Source organism: Phragmites australis, chromosome 6, assembly GCF_958298935.1.
Source record: "Phragmites australis chromosome 6, lpPhrAust1.1, whole genome shotgun sequence".
In the NCBI taxonomy this organism is placed as follows: Eukaryota; Viridiplantae; Streptophyta; class Magnoliopsida; order Poales; family Poaceae; genus Phragmites; species Phragmites australis.
The window spans coordinates 19,339,457-19,360,342 of NC_084926.1; the positions used below are offsets into that span (position 1 = coordinate 19,339,457).

At 46.5% G+C, this 20,886-nt stretch overlaps 2 protein-coding genes, 1 non-coding gene and 1 pseudogene across 3 annotated transcripts; 3 read left to right on the top strand and 1 right to left on the bottom strand.

Annotated features, from left to right (window-relative positions):
• Positions 1–5,283: 5,283 nt before the first annotated feature.
• On the top strand, positions 5,284–11,062 carry LOC133922052 (putative RING-H2 finger protein ATL69). Its single transcript, XM_062367210.1, has 4 exons — positions 5,284–5,619; positions 5,710–5,932; positions 6,036–6,136; positions 10,417–11,062. The coding sequence occupies exons 2-4, from the start codon at positions 5,738–5,740 to the stop codon at positions 10,847–10,849; spliced, it is 729 nt and encodes a 242-aa protein (XP_062223194.1). The 5' UTR covers positions 5,284–5,619; positions 5,710–5,737; the 3' UTR covers positions 10,850–11,062.
• A 274-nt stretch (positions 11,063–11,336) lies between these two features.
• LOC133923286 (U1 spliceosomal RNA) lies at positions 11,337–11,496 on the top strand. The gene has a single exon (XR_009910550.1). It is a non-coding gene; the product is annotated as a U1 spliceosomal RNA (small nuclear RNA).
• Positions 11,497–11,818: 322 nt separating this feature from the next.
• On the bottom strand, positions 11,819–14,091 carry LOC133922053 (PAN domain-containing protein At5g03700-like). Its single transcript, XM_062367211.1, has one exon. The coding sequence runs from the start codon at positions 13,712–13,714 to the stop codon at positions 12,170–12,172; it is 1,545 nt and encodes a 514-aa protein (XP_062223195.1). The 5' UTR covers positions 13,715–14,091; the 3' UTR covers positions 11,819–12,169.
• A 3,489-nt stretch (positions 14,092–17,580) lies between these two features.
• On the top strand, positions 17,581–20,319 carry LOC133923049 (serine/threonine-protein kinase CTR1-like; annotated as a pseudogene).
• Positions 20,320–20,886: the final 567 nt, after the last annotated feature.

Here is a 20,886-nt window from a genome sequence, read left to right on the forward strand (position 1 = left end):
TGATGAGTCACTGAATACCGAACAAATGCACCAGATTATCCTATGTGCATATGTTTATTTTGGAGCTCTCTGGAAATAATAGTCCAGTGTTATCATTTTGTGAATATCGGATCGTCCAGTGAGGCAAAATACTCTGCTTTAAACTTTCTGTGAACGCCAAACTATTTTTTATTGTTCTCACTAGATTATCCGGTGTAGCACCGGACTAATTTTGATGTGAGCACTGGATTATCTGATCAGTCAAATTTCAGCAGAATAGTATTATGTATTTTGGGTATAACTTTTCGCTTTGAACTCCAATTTTGATGATCTTGGGCTCTATAGAAAGCTTGTGAAAATCTCTAGAAGATTTTATAGAAATCCATCCCATTTGATCACATCAAAATTCATGAAACAAGTCTAATTCATTCATCTCTTTGTTCCGGTTTCAGTGACTTCTCTTTTGTTGCATCCATGAGATCTACTAAAGCATATACTTAACAAACATACTAGTATCATTGACTATATTATTATTAATCACCAAAATCACATACATACCCTAAAGATGTTCCACTACAATCTTCCTAAGGGCATGTTCGCTACATCTGTCACATTTCAAAAAGCTATAAATGACTCACTAGCTCCTCTCCTCTGAAAATGTGTCTGAGTTTTCTTTGATGATATTTTGGTTTATAGTAACACATATGAAGAACATGTCCTACACTTGAAGTTGGTGTCACAAATTCTGGCCCAAGATCACTGGAAGGTGAAATTTTCTAAATGCTCTTTTTCCAAAAGATCTATTGCATATTTAGGACACATTATCAGTGCTTAGGGTGTAGCTACTGATCCTATCAAAATTGCTGCAATAGTATATTGGCCAATTCCTACCAATGTTAAGGAAGTTATAAGTTGTTTAGGATTGGCAGGTTACTATAGAAAGTTTGTTAAGCATTTTGGCATCATTAGTGAGTCATTGACAAAAATTTTAAAGAAGAAGTGATGTTCATTTGGACACAAGAGCATACTATGGCATTTCATACCTTGAAAAATGCTCTAAGCCAAGCCTCAGTTTTAGCCCTTCCAGATTTCCCCAAGTCTTTTTTATTGAAACTGATGCTTCTACAAATAGAGCGGGTGCTATTTTGATGCAGAATGGGCATCCTCTAGCTTATATTAGCAAGGCTTTGGGGCCAATACTGCTGGATTATCAACCTATGAAAAAGAATATTTAGCTATCTTGATTGCTCTAGACCATTGGAGAGCATACTTACAACAAGCTGAATTTATCATCCATACTGATCAGAAAAGCTTGGTCCACCTTTCTTATCAAAGGTTGAATACACCTTGGCAAAAGAAAGTATTCACTAAGCTCTTGGATCTTCAATATTAAATAGTGTATAAGAAGGGGTCGGATAATAGAGTGGCTGATGCTTTGTCTCGAAGACCTCATGAGCAGCTAGCTTGTTTATCTATTTCTTCCTGCACACCTCAATGGTTGCACCAGGTGATTGACAATTATCAAACTGATGATCATGCAAAATAGATGATCTCCAAATTGGCAGTATCTTCTACAGTTGTTCCTCATTTCACCTATAATAATGGACTCCAAAGGTACACAGACAGAATTTGGATAGGATCCAATACTAACCTGTAGACCAAACTTATTGATGCTTTTCACGCAAGTGCTTTGGGAGGTCATTCTGGTGTTCCTGTCACATATAGGAAGCTAAAACAATTATTTGCATGGAGAGCTATGAAATCTGATGTTCATGCTTTTGTGTCCTCTTCCGTTACTTGTCAACAAGCTAAGCCTGACAGATGCAAACTGTCTAGGTTATTACAACCCTTTTTTGTTCCTACTGCATCATGGCAGATCATTTCATTGGATTTTATTGAAGGACTACCCATGTTCGTTACTGTTGACACTATTCTTCTTGTTGTGGATGAATTCTCTAAGTATGCACATTTTCTGTCATTATGTCATCCATTCACAGTTGCATCTGCGGCAAAAATATTTCTCAACAACATATACAAGCTTCATGGTATGCCTATGTCTATCATATATAGAGTTTTTACTAGTCAATTCTGGAAAGAATTATTTAGATTAGCTGATGTGCAATTGAGAATATTTTCTTCATACCATCCTCAATCTGATAGGCAAAATGAAGGGATTAGTGACATCTTAAGAGAGGGTGAATTAGGACACTTAGAACTATTCCGGCTCCAAAAATAACACAAGATAAACCTATATCAATTTCTATCTAAATGTGCTCTAGGTTTATCTAGTGTGTCTACTCTACCGATCAAAGCACTTGCAACCTATCTAAGAAGGTAAATTACAAGAATGCAAATGCAAAAACATAAATAAAGTAGAGAGAGCAAATTTGATATAAGGATTTTTTCCTGTGGTATCGATGTCATAAATACCACACCTAGTCCATGTTGGAGCTCTACAAAGAATATCCTCTTGGTCAGCACCCGGTCACGGCTCTTGATCCACCAAGTCATAAAGACAAGGCCTCCACCCGGATGAGCCACCAAGGCAAGGTCTCACTGCTAGCCTCTCTTTCGGTTCCTTACCGTCGTGATCACTTTGGAGCTTGAGCCACCAAGGCAAGGGTCTCCATGTCCCTGCACAATCATCTTGTCACCGCTCCACACTAAGTCGGAAGGTCAACAAGCTCGCTGGTGAGTCACAAGACTCCAAGGTGCCAGCATACCGCTTGGTACAAGGTTGAATCACTCTTTGATCCACTCTCTAGGCAGCAATCACCTAGCAACACTCTCTCGAGGCCTATAAGCACTAATCACTCTCTAATGGTGTGCTTAATTACCTTGAATGATTACTTTAAATATTTTGGTAGCTTGGATGTCTTCTCAGGTATACATGAATTTCTTTGGACTCCAGCAGCACGCCACACCTTCAAATGACTGAGTGGATGGGTATTTATAGCCTCAAACTCGCGCACTAGCCGTTAACCCAACGGCTCTGAAAAGTTGTTAACACCGAATGATCCAGTGAGAATAGTAGTACTAACATCGGATCATCCGGTGAGTACACTCTCACAAACTAGCCGTTAGAACCTCACTCAAGTCTCTGTAAACACCGGACAGTCTGGTGTATACTTCATCTTCATTATCGGACCATCCGGTGAGTTATCCTGAGCCATCTGAGTCTTTCCTTCTTCTCTGTGTAAATTACTCTGGTGTATGCATCCGGTGCACATCACTTCATCACCGGACTATCCAGTGAGTTAACCTTAGCCAACCGAGCCAATGCAACCCTCTCTGAAAATAATGCTCCGGTGTTACACTGCTTTCATCACCGGACCATCCGTTGCGTTGAACTTCATTCTGCTTTTTTGCACTGTTTATTGTCCGGTGTTCATTCTATTCGCACCAGACCATTCGATGGGTTGAATCTTCAATCTTCAGCGGCTACATCCTTCTATAGTAATAATTCTCCGGTGCATTCATCCTTCTGATCACCGGACTATCCGATGAGGCATATTCTTCAGCATAGCACCTTCTCTGGAAGAATTGCTCCGGTGAGTACTCTGCTCAAACACCGGACCTTCCGGTGAGGTCTTCAGGCCTCTCTCCCATTTGACAAATATACTCCAGTGATTTCAAACACCTGGAGCACCGGACCATCCGGTGAGGCAAATCTTCCTAGAACTTCTCTAATTCAGTCCAACTTTGTCCCGGCTGCGATGACTTCTTCATATATTTTATCCATGAGACCTACTAACATATATTCTTGACAAACATATTAGTCTCATTGACTATGTTGTTATTAATCATCAAAATCACAATCATAACCTAATGAGACCATTTTCGCTACACAGACGGAAAGAGTTAATCAGTGCTTGGAGATTTTTCTTTGTTGCTTTGTTCATGCATGTCCTAAGCACTAGATTCACTGGTTGGTTTGGCTGAATACTGGTATAATATCAGTTTTCACTCAGCTTTAGGCAGATCACCGTTTGAAGTATTATATGGCTATACCCCTAGACATTTTGGCATCACACCTGCAAATTCTTGTCCTGTATCTGATTTGAATCAGTGGCTTGAAGATAGGTCTGTCATGACCAGATTGGTCCAACAGCATCTCCAAAGGGCTCAACTACGAATGAAGAAGCGGGCTAATAAGAATCATTCTGAAAGGACCTTTGCAGTAGGAGATTGGGTCTTTCTCAAACTGCAACCTTATGTCCAATCTTCTTTAGCACCTCGAGCTAATTAGAAGCTTGCTTTCAAGTTCTTTGGTCCCTTTCAAGTGGTTGCTCGTATTGGATCAGTGGCTTACCAGTTAATGCTACCTGCTTCAAGCTCTATTTATCCAATCTTTCATGTATCTCAATTGAAGAAAGTTGTGGGGTTCTACCAATAGGTAACTCCTGTCATCCCTCCTCATTTGGATGTGTTGCAAGTGCCTGAGCAAATTCTGCAGAAGAGGTTAATCACTAAAGAAGTCTAGTCAGTGACTCAAGTATTGATCAAGTGGTCCAATTTGTCGAAGTCCCTTGCTACTTGAGAAAATCTGGAAGCATTGAAGCAACAACTTCCTTATGCTTCTGTTTGGGGACAAGCATGATTTCAAGAGGGGGGATTGTTAGGGACACCGAGAATAAAATGCCACTTTTTAAGGTATGCAAGGATCAGCTGGAGGCGAATGGGTCGAGGAGAAACTCGCGTGTGGCCAAGCCCAACAGCAAGCTGTGTGGAGCGGAGTGCGTTTAGGTATGAGTCGTCTATAAATACATGATGAACTGTATTGAGGGAGTCAAGATGATTACTGTAATAACCTCTATTATCTAATTATGCCTCTATACCCTCTCCAGCTCTGTTTCATCTCCTTCTGTTTTTCTTATTCTTCAAGTGGTTCTCTCTTCTCTTTCCATGCCTCTGGTTCGAGAGCCCGCGTGAGCGTGTGCTAACAACGTCCTAGTCAGTAGTGATTCATCATGTGGACTCCCACGTTGTTTTTCGCTCGCCACGCCGTGCCATCTGCTCCGATGGCGCTAGGCTTTTCGCACACGCTTGCCCGGGCGGGTCCGCCGAAACTACCGAAACCACCTCGCAAACGTCCACGGGAACGAGCGGAAAAATCTGCACGGCGCGGCGGCCAGGATCACACCGCCCTTTCGAGCCCGCACGCACCACCGAACCACCGATCAACAGCGGAGAACAATAAATTGATACCTCGACGGGCGGGGCACGACCGCGACTGAAAGCGAGAGCTTCCATAGCTGGGCCCCCTCCACGATTGACTTGCTAATTGCAGGTTTCGGCTAACCCAATCAGCGCCTCAAGCCCTCAACAATGGTAGTATTAGTTTCCCCGAGGTATGAATGGTTGCCTGGTTGGCGTGTCATCAATCCACAGGTGACCGTAGATTACTACCAGCAGCAGGAGCTGAGATTAAACTAGTAGTAATTCCATAGGCGCTGCAGGAACAGAGCACACTCGCTATCGCCATGCCTCTCTATCCGCTATCCCCCCTCCTCTGCTTCTTCCTCCTCCTCTACTCCTCCTCTTTAATTACCCGAGAGCAGTCAACGGAGTGAGATGGTGAGAAGGTAACGGGTTCTTGCAGCCAAGGCGGCGACGCGGAGGGGTGAAGAAATCAACCAGGTAGGTTCTGCTCACAGTGTTAGGGAGTCGAATCGATTCCTCTGATGAGACGGAGGAGGCAGAGCTGTGAGTGGTTGGTTGATTGTGCAGGTGCGGGCTGGAGTGAGATGCTGGAGCAATGTCATCGCCGGCCGATTCGAAGGGTGGCGGCGGCATGGGCATGAACATGGTGACCACGGTGATGGCCTTCTCGGTCAGCGCCTTCTTTGTGCTCTTCGTCTTCACCAGGCTGCTCTGCGCGCGCCTCCACCTAGCCCGGGCCGCCGCGGCCGCGGACCAAGCCGGCGACGCCTTCGCCGTTTCGACCTACAACGTAAGGCGCCCTCTCGCGATCCCCTCCCTGCTCGGCGTGCTGTCCTTGCCGTGTTCTTGGATTGTGACTTGTCCGGGGACGCACCGATTGGTTGCATGGGCAGGTGGAGCGGCGGATCAACGGGCTGGAGCCGTCCGTGGTGACGAGCTTCCCGACGGTCAAGTTCGGCGACGGCCCGGAGTGGCCGCCGGTGGAGGAATCGCAGTTAAGATATCGATTCCCTCTACCTCCTCTTCTTCTCCGCGTGCAGCTCTACTCGTTGATAATGGCATCAACATGGATGCAAAATCCGCTTCCTTCTGATGTGTGCGTCGTGCTCAACCGCACATGCTCGTTCGTAGCAACTCGCAGTAACACCTAGTTGTAGATGGATCATTGCCGAAGCAAAGTTGCATTTTCGCCACATTTGCCAGCCTCGGTGTGCTAACCATGGCAGTAGAGAATTCATATCCCCCTTTTGCTTCGTCCAAAAAAAAAAAACCTTTTGCAGCCCACAGACAGAACCAATTTGGTAGCTTATCAGAAGAGGCTTAGATACGCTGGTAAAAGAATTTACGTGGTGTTTGGTTCGCACTGAGGTAAGTAAGGAATTGGAATTAGATTACAGAGGTTATATTGGTGGGATAACTGCTTGCCTATTTTGTTTGGCTGAATGAGGTAACGGTATTGAGTAATATTACGGCGTTTGGTTGGCATCTCAGGTATAAGAATACATTATTTATGAGTAAATTTTGTAAAACTACACTACGCATCATCAAAACTATCCGAAAACTATACTTTTATAAAGTTATTTCACGTAACTATACCTTTTCTATCTTTTTATCATAAAACTACACATAGTTTGCAAAATCTAGTAGAAAACTACACTTTCATGTGACATTATCAAAGAACTACATCATTTTTAACCATCTGTATCGCAGAGCTATACTCTTGTTTTCCAAATCCATTATGACGGCTATGGCATACTCAGTGATGCGTGACAGAGTCCGTTCACTGAGGTGGCATCTCTTGCCACGTGGGCTCCAATAATACATGTAAGCAAGTCGATTTGGACTTAGTGAAGGCACACTTAGGAGCAGTTTGGACGGCTAAATTATCGCGCTGCCAAAATCTATTTTTGTGCTTCCGCATGTCATTTCTTAGGTATCTTTTAGTAGCCCAACAAGTACTTAGGATCTATTTTCATGCAACACACGCTATAATTGTTTTTGTGCTTGTGTTGCATGAGAATAAGCTCTAGAGTACGTGTTGGGCCACTAAAAAATACCTATTGAAGTGCCATGTGGAAGCGGAAATGCAGATTTTGGCAACACGATAATTTTGCTGTCTAAACAGCTCCTAGTCGCACCTTCACCAAGTCAAGTCAACTTGCTTACGTGCATTGTCGGAGCTCGTGTGGCAATAGATGTCACGTCAACAAATGGACTCTGTCACATACCACTGAGTATGCTAGGTGGAGCCTAGCCATTAGAATAGATCTGAAAAACAGGAGTGTGTGATACCGTTTTGCAAAAATGGTGTAGTTCTTCGATAAAGTCACATGAAAGTATAGTTTTCTGATAGTTTTTGTAAAGTATGTATAGTTTTATGATACAAAGGACATAAAAAGTGTAGTTCTATAAATAGTTTTCTAAAAATGTAATTTGTGATAGTTTTGGCAATTGTAGTGTAGTTCACAGAATTTAGTCATCATTTAAATACTACTCGTGAGAACTGATCTATTGGCAAGCCAACCAATACAAAACATAATATATTTTTCTTCTCTTTAATTTGTCAGTGCTAACCAAAACTGGTCATGTAAATATTTCAAGTCATTTAATCTGGCAAATTTGAAAGAAACATGCATTTTAACAACCGAATGTCCCATACAGAATTGCTACTAAAAGAGAATTGTGAACTTGTTTGAGAACAACATATGGACTCTAAATTAGTGCACCAAACTTTATAGATACTTTCCGAATCCGAGCAAGGGTTGACAACAATGTTTGTGACAAAAACAAGTTCAGGGAACGACCAAAAACTTCTATAGATTACCATATGGTAAGAGTTATTACACTCCAACAAACAATCGAACAGAAATATTATATTGGTATATGGTGTGCTAGTACAGTCATCATAATAATAGACATGGTACAATAGAAATACAGTGGCGACATTAAAATCTCAAAATGAAAAGAGTTGAGGGAAAAGGGTGAGGATGGATTAGATGATAATCCTTATCAAAAATACATGTAGCTTGTAAAGTTTTCTTTCACATAAATGCACTGGAGCTGAAACAGTAAAATAGAGCAAGGGCTAGTTCCTTTTCTTCTTAAAAAAACGTAAATTAGCCTTTCCTATCATAACCACCTGATCAAGGTCAATATTTGGCATCATGGTTGATCTGGTCAAGGTCAAGATAAGTAGGCATCATGGTTATAGAAGCAATACAAATTCAATTGAACATTTGGATAATAAATAATTAATTATATTTGTAATAAAGCTATAACAAGTACCACATATATCTTTGTAACAAGCTGAATTCGACATGGACAAAGATATTTCTAAATTTACGATAAAGGTAGCAGAAAAGGGATGATTATAACAAGTACCATCAACGATTCAAATACTAGCTGCTATTTGTCCTAGAGATTCACATCAAAAAATCACTAAAAGGAAGAGACCAAAATCTTCAGAACCACTGTCCAGCAAAAGTAGGAACCACTATACGCTACAGTAGGTCATTTGCTCACGCATTTGCTGTCAACAACCACCTCTCAAAAGTCAAAACAACTGATGATACTTATTTTACCTTGTTAAGAAACAACATCTCCCTCCTACAGTCCACCCTACATGAACCGAAGTGCATCTAGAATTTATGGACTCAAGTGGCTGAACAATAGTTACCAACCAAACTATAAGCAACAACATAACATAAAGCAGAATAGGAAAAATCAATGGATCATTATGACACCATGAACTAGGACATCCAATAGGAACATAGAACCCTGAATGAGCTGCTTGAACAAGTCTAGCATGAAAAAAAAGTCAGGTCAACTCCCCTGCCATCTCAATCCATTGCAATAACCGAGCTAATCTCCAATGCCCCCTCCTAATCCTAACTCTGATACAGATTCGGAGTACACACACCGCAATCACCGGGAACAAAGATCCCATTCATAATCGAAACCACAACCTCCGCCCCACTCAAACAGAGGCAAGAAAGACCAAATCCTGCGAGCAACAATAGAAAGCTCAGCCACTACGGACAATGTCTTAGTTAATGGGAAGGGAAGGGAGGGAATCAGCTAACCTGCATAGACTCCGGAGCAGAAGTACCCTCAAGATCTGGAACAAAAGCTAGGGTTAAGAGAAGAAGGTTTGGTTGGAGAGGGATGGGAGAGAAGGGGGAGGGGGGAGGGAGAGGAAGAGGAAGAGGGAGGCGGGTGCTCCTCACCGAGATGGGCGGAAGTAATAGGTCGTCAGTAATGAAGCTCACGCGAGGACGCCGCCACCGTCGTTTGTGAGCTCACGAGGAGTTCTAATTGAGAGAGATCGATGGGGAGGGAAGAGATCGTGGGCCAGTAATGTAATCCCTTCATGCTGGGATGTGGGTGGTATCATCTTTCCACAACCTGGTATTGGATCACTCCGTGAACCCATTACAAGACACTCTAACCACATGGAAAATAATGTTATGTGATATCCCTGTGAACCATTTACAGCCCAAAATAGCTCAACCAAACAACTTCTTAGGTCCTCTGTGTTTGAACCGACTTATCCCATGGAAAATTGCAAAAATCACCTCAAAATTTACTTTGATTTTGAGTTCCACCTATAACTATTTTTTGGGGCAAAAATCCCACCTAATATTTTAGCTTGGTTTGGTTTCCCCCTTGGATGCTTGTGAATTACTCAGCGGACGTGATTTTCACTAATGTGACATGATTGGATGGCATCTCACTACTTTTAGATAGGTCTCACGTGCTAACTGATTGCAGTTATGAGTCTAAAGATGCATATCAAAGATCTAGAGACAACGATAAAATAACAAGTGATGATGATAATTATGTAAAGAATGAATCATACAAGTATATCGCATCGAGCCCAAGGTCCCGAGCTATCCTCTAGTCGTGTCAAGTGACAAAAAATGAATCTAAAGCAACATATCGCATGAGTGGAGGGGGCAAAATCAAACAAAGACGAAATAAGAGGAGGTCATTTGCAACAAAATGGGCTATAGGGGAAAAATCAAAAATCAAAGTGACTTTTGGCATAGGCATAGGTCAAAGTGAAAGTAAACGTTGCACCCTGCTGTCAAACTTCTCAATTGAATGACTGCATTTTCTCAGACTGTCCATCTGTCCAATTGACCCGTGTTCTTCTTTCTTAATTTAGCCCCTGTACAGTAATCTTTCTGCTCAATGCCCTAACATGTGCCCACAACACACGATCTCCAGAAAAACGCAGAAATTTTTTATATGAAGTGAACGACGTGATCGCAGGTGCACGGTGTGCCTGGAGGAGTACGCGGCGAAGGACGTGGTGCGCATGCTGCCCGTCTGCGGCCACGCGTTCCACGCGGCGTGCATCGACGCCTGGCTCAGGCAGCACCCCACCTGTCCCGTCTGCCGCGCCTCCCTTCGCGCCAAGAACCACCGCGCCACGCCGCTCGACTACAGCCTCCTCGCCGCCGCCGACACAGCAGCAAGGCCCCCGGCCTCCCAGGTCCCCGCGTCCTCGTCCGACCTCAGCGCCTCCCCCCAAGCGGCCGCGGATCACCATCAGATAGGCACGGGCATGGCAGATAGTCGGCTGGAGATCGTCTCCGAAGAGCCGGCCTCCTCCGGCGACCACAGCACCGCTGCCGGTGGTGGTAATCACTATGGCTGCGGTGAGGCGACGGGCAGCAGCAGCAGCTCGTCGGAGCATCGCTAGCAAGTGCTGACCAAAGTTCTGCAGGAGTGCAAGGGAAAGAAAGAAAAAAAGAAGAGAAACTGCTGACACACTACTGCCAGGTTGGGCTGTGATTAGGGACTAGCCTTGGGCGGGAGTTACTTTGGTTTTACCTTGCTTCTGATTTGAGAGAATGATTCACTTGATCAGCTCATTGATTTTACCTTGCTTGTATATTCTTTGTTGAATTCATCATTCCTGCAGAGTCTTCCTTGCCCTTATGACATCAGAACTGACGGTCTGCCACGGCGTTCCATAGCGTAATCGAAATTGGCTCGAAAAGCTGTACCGGATGCAATGCTCCAAAGCCGGCCCATTAAGGGGAAGCCCACGAACATGTCCAGTGCGGTCCGTTAGGCGGCGCAGCAGACGGTACGCTAGATGCGCTCGTTTAGTACCACCTCGGCGGTTTGAGGAGTGATCAACAGGAGAGCTTGCTATAAAATAGAGGCCAGGGCGACGATCTTCCATACTTACCTGGACGGGGTCTATGGCCGAACAAGAAGGGTCATGGCCTAGGTTTGTGGCCCACATTGCACTTGGTGGGTGCGCTGGCCTACCATCTCCCCAAGTGGGAGAGTGGACGTCATAATTTGTGGTAGAGGGGGTACGCGTTCGCGCGGCCCCTGCCAATTCATCCAATCTAAATTTTGGTTCCTCTGGGCTTGCTTTTTGGTGGTTGACAAGGGGGCCATTCGCATATTTTGACTTAGGGTCCAATCAAGTACATGATTTTTAAAATTATAACTCGAAAAGATAAGGAAGTATCCAAAAAATTAGCAACTTATTTCTGGCAGAGAACGTACTTGTATTTCTTCCTTTGGCGAAAATTATGACTAGTAATTTTGATCTTGTGTTTTTTTTAAAAATAATAAATATCTAGGAAGATATTATGTATTCCTTAAAATATATTTTATTAGTGTTGTATATTTTAAATATTTATAATTTTTTTAGAAAAAATGTAAGACGCATTATGTTTTGGGAGGAAGATATTATGTATTTAGATTGGCTGTCCGCACAAGGCCGAACATGGCAAACAGTTGGGCGTTACTCCAGGGCTTAAAAAAGAGAATGGCCCCAATCCTATCAAAATAAGCCCATGACCAAAATTGAAGGTCTCTTCAATTCCGCAAAATCGACACGGGTTGGTCCTGTCTTGTCCGACCAGCGGCCGCCGCCGCCTTTCACGCGGTGCCGGTGCGTCGGGCCCTGCGTTCTCCGATCAGCGCGTGAAGGCGGAGAAATCCCGGCGACCTCACCAATCTATTGGAGTACTCCACATCTCGTCGCCTCAGACTTTTGCTACCTCCGGAAGGAGTTGGTGAGCTCGACGGAGCTGAAGGACCCCAGGTTCTTGTACGGCCCCGGCGAGAGGCCGTCATCGGCGGCTCCCAGCTGCCGCCTCGCATCCGCGGCGCGACGCTGCCTCCTATCCCACACCCTGTACGCCCCGAACGCAACCGTGGCGACCACTGCCGTGATGCCGACGGCCAGCAGCGCCGCCTTGGCCCCGCTCGCCCAGCTGCCGCTGCGCCCGCGCTTAGATTCCTCCTCCGCCAGATTCCTGACCTTGAAGTAGCCCATCTTCCTCTCGTCTCCCTCGACTAGCAGCTGCGCCGGGTAGTCCATGAGGTAGCAGTATCCCGTCCCGTTGCTGTACACCGCGCCCCAGCAGCTGCAGTTGTGCTCGCACCGCGCCTCGCAGTCCACCGCCGATGCCGCGCGCTCGAACCCCAGCAGCTCCTTGTTCACCGGCTCCACGCCCTGCCTCCGCACCGCCCAGTACAGCCCGCCAAGCTCTCCGCCCGTGGTGCCGCACAGGCCGCCCCCGACGGAGGTGGCGGTAGCGGCGGCGCAGCCCGAGCCGTCGGTCGCGTTGGCCATGCACGCGCACCGGCCGCCGGGCGGCACGCAGATGCTGTAGGCGCCGCAAGTGGTGGGCAGCTCGCATGGCTCGGTGATTGCAATGTAGTCGAGGGCCCACCGGGCGCCGTCCCAGTAGTAGGCGCGGAGGTTGCCGTCGGGCTCGAGGGTCATGCGGCGGAGGGCGCGGACGCCGCGGTTAAAGGTGTCGAAGGAGAGCACGTCGGCTGGAGGCCCCTCCTTCTGGTACATGGCGAGGAAGCCGTCGGGCTCAATGCGCGCGTAGGTCGGGCCGCCGCCGGGCACGATCTGGGCCTTGGCCTCCAGCGCCGTATGCTTCCAGTACATGGCAGCGGCGACGCGGCCCGACGACGGCTCGATGTACAACGCGAAGTAGTTGCTCCCCAGCCGCATGGCAAAGCGCCGGTCGAAGGTGTAGAGCGCCGCCGCGGAGGTGAAGTTCTGACCCTGCACGATGGTCTCAGACGGGTAGTCGAAGCTTTGCCACACAACACCGGGTGAACTGCGACCAGAGCTTTGGATTTGCAGGTTGGACGTGTTGAGGAGGACGGCGCGGTCGCCGGCCGCGGCAGAGGCGGCGGCGGAGGACCAGATCACTTTGTTGGCTGCGCGGTCGGTGAGAAAAAGGCCGCCGTCGAAGGAGAGGTAGGCGGCAGTGGACCAGGGCGCCGGGCGGTCGGGGATGGCGCGCCAGAGCGGGAAGGAGGACGGGAGATGGAGAACGGCGAGGTCCAGCATGGTGGAGTTGACGCGGAGGAAGCCGAGCGCGAAGGCACCCGTGGGGTCGGAGAGCACCGGCTGGAACTGCGAGTAGGACGGGTCGTGGGCGGCCGAGAAGCCTCGCCGCAGCTCCTGCGCCGGCGCCGGCGCTGCCTCGCCGGCGGCTGCGCCCAAAGAATCCACCAGCGCCGCCGCAGCCATGCACAGCACTACAAGATGAATCCTTCCCATCACTGCTTCCATGGTTGTCTTCACAGACTTGGATTTGAGTTTGGATTCTTGAAAAGTTGATGAAGCTAAAGGCTGTAGATAATGGTGGACAAAGATCAGGGGCGAGCAGGAGAAGACAAGAGCCGAGAATATTTATTTGTCCATTGCGATGGTGAGGTGGCCGCTGCGAGCTAGGCAACTGTGAGTGAGAGTGATGCAGAATTGCAGAGCATCAGGATGGTCGTGTGCCACTCGTGGCTCAGCAAGTGAGTGGTAAACAGAGGGGTTCGGAAGATAAAGCAAAGAAGCCGACATGGGGCTGATTGGTAGTTTGGTCAGTGAGCACACTGCATAGATCATTGCTGGCGTCTTCTTCCCCATGAAATTATAATTTGCAACCCCAAGATATATATTCGATCTTATTCCCCACTTGCAGTTCGAGGAGTGATAAGTCCAATCCATGTGTGGGTGGACTTGGGAGTCGCTCGCCTACTAACATTTTTGGTATCTATACTTTATCCTCGTCAATCTCTTCTCTGTTGGGAATTGACCAGTGGTGAAACTAGTGATCCAAATCAAATGGTGAAATTAGGGTATTTTTGGTTACTCAAATCATCCTTAGCCTGGTCCGATAGATGTCTATAACCTCACATAGAAACATATTTAATTACAGGTATATACTATTCTAGCTTGACTGGATAGATACAAATATACAACATCATTCTGATCTAGGAGTTCAAGCTTCACTCCGTAGCTTGATTCGGCAGATTCAGACAGACCCACTTATCAGTATCATAAAATCATCTTCATATGAGTGATCAATCATAATATTAACTCTTGCATCTTCTTCCGCGAGCTCAGATTTAATCAAATAAATAAAAACTCAGATTAACCTGTCTAGACAGATACACCAAACTAAACACTTCTTTTTCAACAGATATGACTCCATTCAACCTGCTTATACGATACAACTTTACCAAATTTCACCTAGGGAACCAAACACACCATTAATGATAGGGCGAATTTAGAAAATACCATTTTAAAGATCAGCCAAGTTAGAAAATACCATCGGCATCTTTATGACATGTGAACTCAATGCCCATATGTCATCCTTATAGCCGAGATATTTTTCAATATAGACATCTTTGCAATGGTATATATCTAATATTTCCTTAGCGATCTGAATCATATGATCTACATAACAAGATAATCTGGCTGGTCAACCGTCAAATTTGATGTTGTATTTTTAGAAAATGGATAAAGCATCCGGAGATGCGTATAACCAACACTTGATTATTACAATATTTCGGTCTATGTAGCTAATATCACACGAGGACGAAACAAGATAAATCAAAATAGAATGTCATAAAACTTGTAATCTATAACTACATAACCATCATACTTAGCGAAGAACAAGCTACTATGTTTCAACTGAAACTCTGCCCACCAGCCCTGTCTTCAATATGTTATTGTAATCATCTTGGCCGAAACGGACATTATACTCGCGATCATGTTCATACCAACCCTGCAAAATATGTTGTTTTCGTTGACCACCCGACAAGATGCATGTAGCCAATTTGAACAAGGCTCCTTTATTAGACTCTCTTTTTTATTCATAAGTTCCATGGTTGTCTTCTATCGACGTTTCACTATCTTTTTTATTCATAAGTCAAAATTCTTCTTATAATGAAGAGATTTATATGCAAGGTTTTGCATTTTATTTGTTGATGTTTCACAATTCGATATGCCAGGTTTTGCATTTTATTTGTTGATGTTTCACAATTCGATATGCCAGGTTTTGCATTTTATTTTAATCATTTTATATTCCAGAGTGTGCCTTCCAGTCCCATTTTTCATAGTTCGCTGGTCATCTCTAATTCTTCATGCAAATGCTCAGATTTCAGAGTTAAATGGTTCACTTGATTTATTTTTGTTGTTATTGTGTAGTTTGCATAATGCAGCTACTTCTTGCAACGTCATGCAAATGCAAAGTAGAAGAAATGTGTTTCGGATCAGTGCTTTCGTCAGTACCTCCTGCGCAGGAACAATAAGAAGTCAAAACAAGTCACAGTAGGGGATAGCAGGGAAATTTACGCTAGGGCATGCCGATACATGTTTTATCATGTCCGTTTGTTCACGTTGAGATTTATGTTGAAGGGATATGTGAGAAAATCAATAGATAAATGATTATCAGGTGAAATAACAGGTGAAAGAAATGGTGACCAAGATAGGCTTTGTATTTTCCGTAGGGGATCCCCTACTGTACAGCTTCAAAAAGAAGTCAAAACAAGTGTGCCTACTTGGTAAACACTCATCATCTTCGTTGGATAGTGACATTAACCATCGTATGATGCTGGATTCTGAATGTGTATTGCTGCATGGCACGGATATTATTGGTCCAGTTCATTCGATCTGCACATGGAGTCCGATGGCAAGGATAATGCTCTACTCCACAGCTATAGAAAAGGAAAACATTAGCCGTCGTATTTTACTTCGAGCCTTCAACTATGCAGTGTACTCAGCCGGGGCAGAGTACACTAGTCTGCCCTTCATTTTCTCTGGCGAGTCTGAAGAACCTAACCAACATTCTATCATTATTTCTGCGGTGAAACAGGAATTTGTTTCAGTCTTTAGGCCATTTTTTCTTTCTTTCTTGCAGTCTTCCAAACAAGTCAACTTCTGGAACTCTGTGACTTGATCAGCAACGCATGCAGAGTGAGCCACATGCTACGATATCCGCTGCAGATCGACGCATCATTGGGTCAAAGATGAGAACTCGTTGTGCAGCTCAGCAGCTGCGCTCGTATTCGTCAACTGCATTTTTCTATAATGGTTTCTGCATCACGCAGTCTGCAAGTTTCTGCTGACTATGGCTGCGCAACTTGAATAGATTGTCAGGTTCCAGCTACAGTGGTTGAGCTGCCAACCGCCTAACGTGCTGTTGATTCAGCTTCAGTTGGCAGGTGAGGCCCTCGTCATGGCAGTTGCAAGGCGTCGGCTGTGATCTCCGTAACGACTAAAAAAGAGAGAATTTTGCACGGGATTAAATCCAAAAGAGAACTACAAATAACCATACGACACACAGGTCGTACCGATTGGACTATTGGCCGGCTCTGGACTTTTTCTGTCACTTGGTCAGTTCGTTATCGAGGCCGGCCAGGGGTTGGAAACTCGCAACTACTACTTACGGCGCATGCCATGGTGGACCGAGGCGATGCTTTTCTTCTCTATGAAGGTTGTAGGCTTGTAAACTTACCAAGCTGGAGAAGCTCAAATAGAAATGCTGCTTTTCTCGTCCGTAGTTCAGAAAATGACTTTGGAAAAATAAGAAGAAAAGGACCGAGGAAACATTTGAATTTGCCGTTCTTTTGGACGAAACAGGCACTTGGATCCGGCCCATTGGACGTGTCAGGCTATCTGGGCTGGCTTACGCCAGGCAATGTGATTCAGGCCGGGTTTCGGCCTAGGGTCGGGACTGGAGCACCTGGGGCGATGCATGCATTTGCATCTGATGGAGACTCCTCCGCGAACGGCTCCTTACCCGGGTGGCTAAGGGCGTTTTTGGATCCTCCGTTTGCTTGCCTCATCTTGCTACGCTAGATGATCGAATCCTTGCTGGATCAGACGAGTGAAATTCGCTTTCTCACAGCTGCAAGAAAAAACCTTACCAACGCAAGCTCTAACACAAACTAGCCATCTATTCAAACGCTTGTTTTGTTGGAGGATCAAAAACGCTCTAAAGGCTCCTGGGTTCGAGTGATCGAGTCTATATAGTAGGGCGTTGGTGGTAGGACGTGTGTACGTTTGTCCTTAAAAAACTTTCCCACTCCTCCGGTTCCCTTCCACCGGCAGCCGCTTCGCGCGGGCAGGGCCTCCCTTCTCTCCTCTCCTCTTTCGACATGCTCCGAGAATCCCAACGCCGCACGCTGCGCCTGCGTGCCGTCGCACTCCACCCGGCAGGCACCCGCTCCTCGAGTGGTGGACTCGACTCCTCACACCCGTCCTCCGTCCATCCACTGGTCAGCCAGCGTCCGCGTCGGCGCCCCTCACATGCGCGGAACGAGGAGTGAAAAAGCACGCAAAAGCGCAGCGCCCGCACGGCTGCACGCTACGAGGTCGCTAGATCGATCGACGCGGAGCAGCCGCCCGCCGCGACCTCAACCTGCATCGAACGCGAAGGGCGGGAGGCGCCCCCGCCACCGCCGCAGGGTGGGGGGCGTCGTACAACCTCCTCACCACCTCCCCGCCCACCAGCGTCAGCAACGACGGCTGCTTGCCGCACTACCGCTCCCGCGTCCGACGACGACGGACCCTCTTCGTTCGACGCGGCCGTCGCCACGAGGCCGACGTTCCAGCAGCAGCAACGAGGCAGTCCCCAGCTCGGCGTGGCGGACTGGATGCTGCTGCAGCGGCAGTCCAGCGGGAGCAGCGTCGGCGGGGACGACGGGGAGGGCTCCTCCACCGTGTCCACCCTCGCCAACGCGGAGTACAAGGAGAAGGGCGACACGGACCGGCCGCCGGGCAGCAGCAGCAAGAGCTGGGCGCAGCAGGCTGAGGAGGTCTACCACCTCCAGCTCGCCCTCGCGCTCCGCCTCTGCTCCGCGGCATCCTCTGCCGCGGACCTCAACTTTCTGGACTCCTCCACCGCCGCCGCCTCCGACCACCTCCAGCACATTGCCTCGCCCCAATCGCTCTCCCACCGCTTCTGGGTCTGCACCTCTCTCTTCCCGTAACCATTTCATTACCAGAAATGTGACAAATGTCCGAGTGATCCATGTGACCACCGCATCGCGTGCAGGGCAATGGCAGCTTGTCCTACTCCGATAAGGTCCCGGACGGTTTCTACCTCATCCAGGGATGGATCCCTTCGTATGGACGCTCTGCAACGATGTGCACAGCGGCCGCACACCCTCCATTGAGTCCCTCAGGGCTGTGAATCACACCGAATCTTCCATCGAGGTGGTCATCATAGATAAGGTGGCTGACTATGACCTCAGGCAGCTGATAACCTCGTCGATTGATGTTTCTCGGAACCGTGCTGACTCGAAGGAGATCGCCACTCGACTTGCTGCCATTGTGTCCACGAAGATGGGGTGGGTAATGCAGTTGTATGTGTCGTTTTGGTACATTGGTTATGCTTCTTACATGCACATTTCTGTTGAAGGGGATCAGTAGCATCCACCGAAGAACACGAGTTGGGTCCCCGGTGGAGAGACTCTGTTGGGTTCCTGAAGATTAGCTCAGGGTGTGTTGTGCTTCCCATTGGAAAGTTATCAATTGGCCATTGCTGGCACCGGGAATTACTGTTCAAGGTAGCCTTGCTTGTACACTGTATGCTTAATAGATATATGTCATTATGTTATTCACTTCAATTGCCAATAGCCTCTGGCATAATAGAAAGGCATTTTCTGTGTTAGAGTTGGAATTGTTTCCTTGCCTTATGATTTTAAACAACTCTTGGGTGGCATTATCGTTCTCTCTGTAAACATTCGTACAATGAAGAATTATATCAATCCAATGAAATTGATCATTTCATAAGCAAAAGGAAAGTTCTCTACTTTCAAACTTTAATTTGTATATGGTTCGCCATTTCATTTTCTTCATCGACCCTACTCTTCTCTATTCCATTTTCTTCCCATTGATCCTATTTTCTTATATTTGGGGTGAAAAAATAGACCCTAGCGGATTCCATCAATCTCCCCTGTCGCGTTGTGAAGGGATGCAAGTACTGCAAAGCTGGTGGTGCTGCCTCTTGCCTGGTGCGCCTTGGCCACGATAGGTTTGTGATCCTGACAAAATGAATTATACTCTTCCGACAATTTGGATCATTAGGCAAAATGTGGATAACAATATACATAACTGAAACCTATGTTGCCAGTGTTCTTCTTTAGGTCATATAATGTAATTACTCCATCTGTTCTTTTGTACTTGTGGTTTTGTACATCGACACGGTCTCCGAAACAATCTTTGACCATTAGTTTTTTGACATATATAGTAGTAAAAGATATTTAATATATAATGACTGAAATTATTTTTCATGACAAATCTAACAATAATGTTTTTATGTGACAAATTTTAATACTTTTGTGTATAGAAGTGGTCCAAGTTTGTAAAGTTTGACATCATACATTCTTAAACTCTATTTGGGAACGGTGGGAGTATGTTACCCCGCAGCTTGTCTTCAAATTGTACGATGAAAGATCAAACTGATATGCTCAGCGCATCTCACCTTCATAAGTGATTTAGCAGAGAGTGAACATAATTAAGTATGAAGTTGGTGCCACTGTTATTATCATATTCTTTTATGAACTGTTGAAAACTTTGCAGGATGGGATGAACAGAAAATGTAGAGTAAATTTTTAAGTTACTATGTTTGACCGAAGTTATTCAATGTTGAATTTATCGTCATACATTCATACTACATATAATGTACATAGAAATGAACAAGCTCTCTCTTAAAATAAATTCTTTCAGTTCGAGCGTAACATGATCTTCATTGCCTGGCATCGAATTAATGTTCCTACCTCATAGGCATGCTAAATTCGCTCCTTATGAACTCTTATCTCCTCTATACTGAATTTGTGTGAAAAAAATATAGCACCAGAATTTGTCACCTCGAGGGTGAGGGAGGGAGGAGAGGTGGCGGAGGAATCCACTGTGGCCGCCACGGTGGCGGTGGCGGCCATCGGGGAGCTCAAGGGGTCTAGGTCGGGGCCTCCTATATTTCCCTTTTTGCTCAGGTCTGAGCCGTGCTGCCGCACCCCAGTGACCTCACGGTCAAGGAAGCTGTGTTGACGTGGCTCTCCGGCGAGGCCGAAGCGGTGTCCCAACGTGCCCGCAGTGGCGCGGTGGAGGTGGATGGGCCGCGGTAGAGGAGTTCTACGCCCAGTGGCGTCGACTGGCCCAGTTCCGCGCGTGGGCGTCAATCTGGGCGGCGGCGGCGGCCTAGTATGTCGTCCCGTGGCGTATCTGGTGCTCCCTGCACCCAGGAGGCTTACGACCGCTGGGGGTCAGGATGGCGCCCGCGTCGGCGCTCCAGCTGCTCCTTCGGGCCACCACTGTCGTCGTGTCTGGAATCCGGGTGGCCAACAGGTGCCTAGAGTGGCAGAGGCTGTAAGGTGGTTTGGCGCTTACAACATGTGCAGTGGGGTGGTGCAGGGCTTTAGGCGAAAGCCCAGTTTGGCGTTATGCTGGCTTCAAGCTAA

What these genes read in the sequence shown, in the direction of transcription:
- LOC133922052 (XM_062367210.1), top strand. Translation starts at nt 5,738, where the DNA reads ATGTCATCGCCGGCCGATTCGAAGGGTGGCGGCGGCATGGGCATGAAC. An exon ending in TCGCCGTTTCGACCTACAAC is followed by an intron (nt 5,933 to 6,035) that starts GTAAGGCGCCCT and finishes TTGCATGGGCAG; the next exon opens with GTGGAGCGGCGGATCAACGG. An exon ending in CCGCCGGTGGAGGAATCGCA is followed by an intron (nt 6,137 to 10,416) that starts GTTAAGATATCG and finishes ACGTGATCGCAG; the next exon opens with GTGCACGGTGTGCCTGGAGG.
- LOC133922053 (XM_062367211.1), bottom strand. Translation starts at nt 13,714, where the DNA reads ATGGAAGCAGTGATGGGAAGGATTCATCTTGTAGTGCTGTGCATGGCT.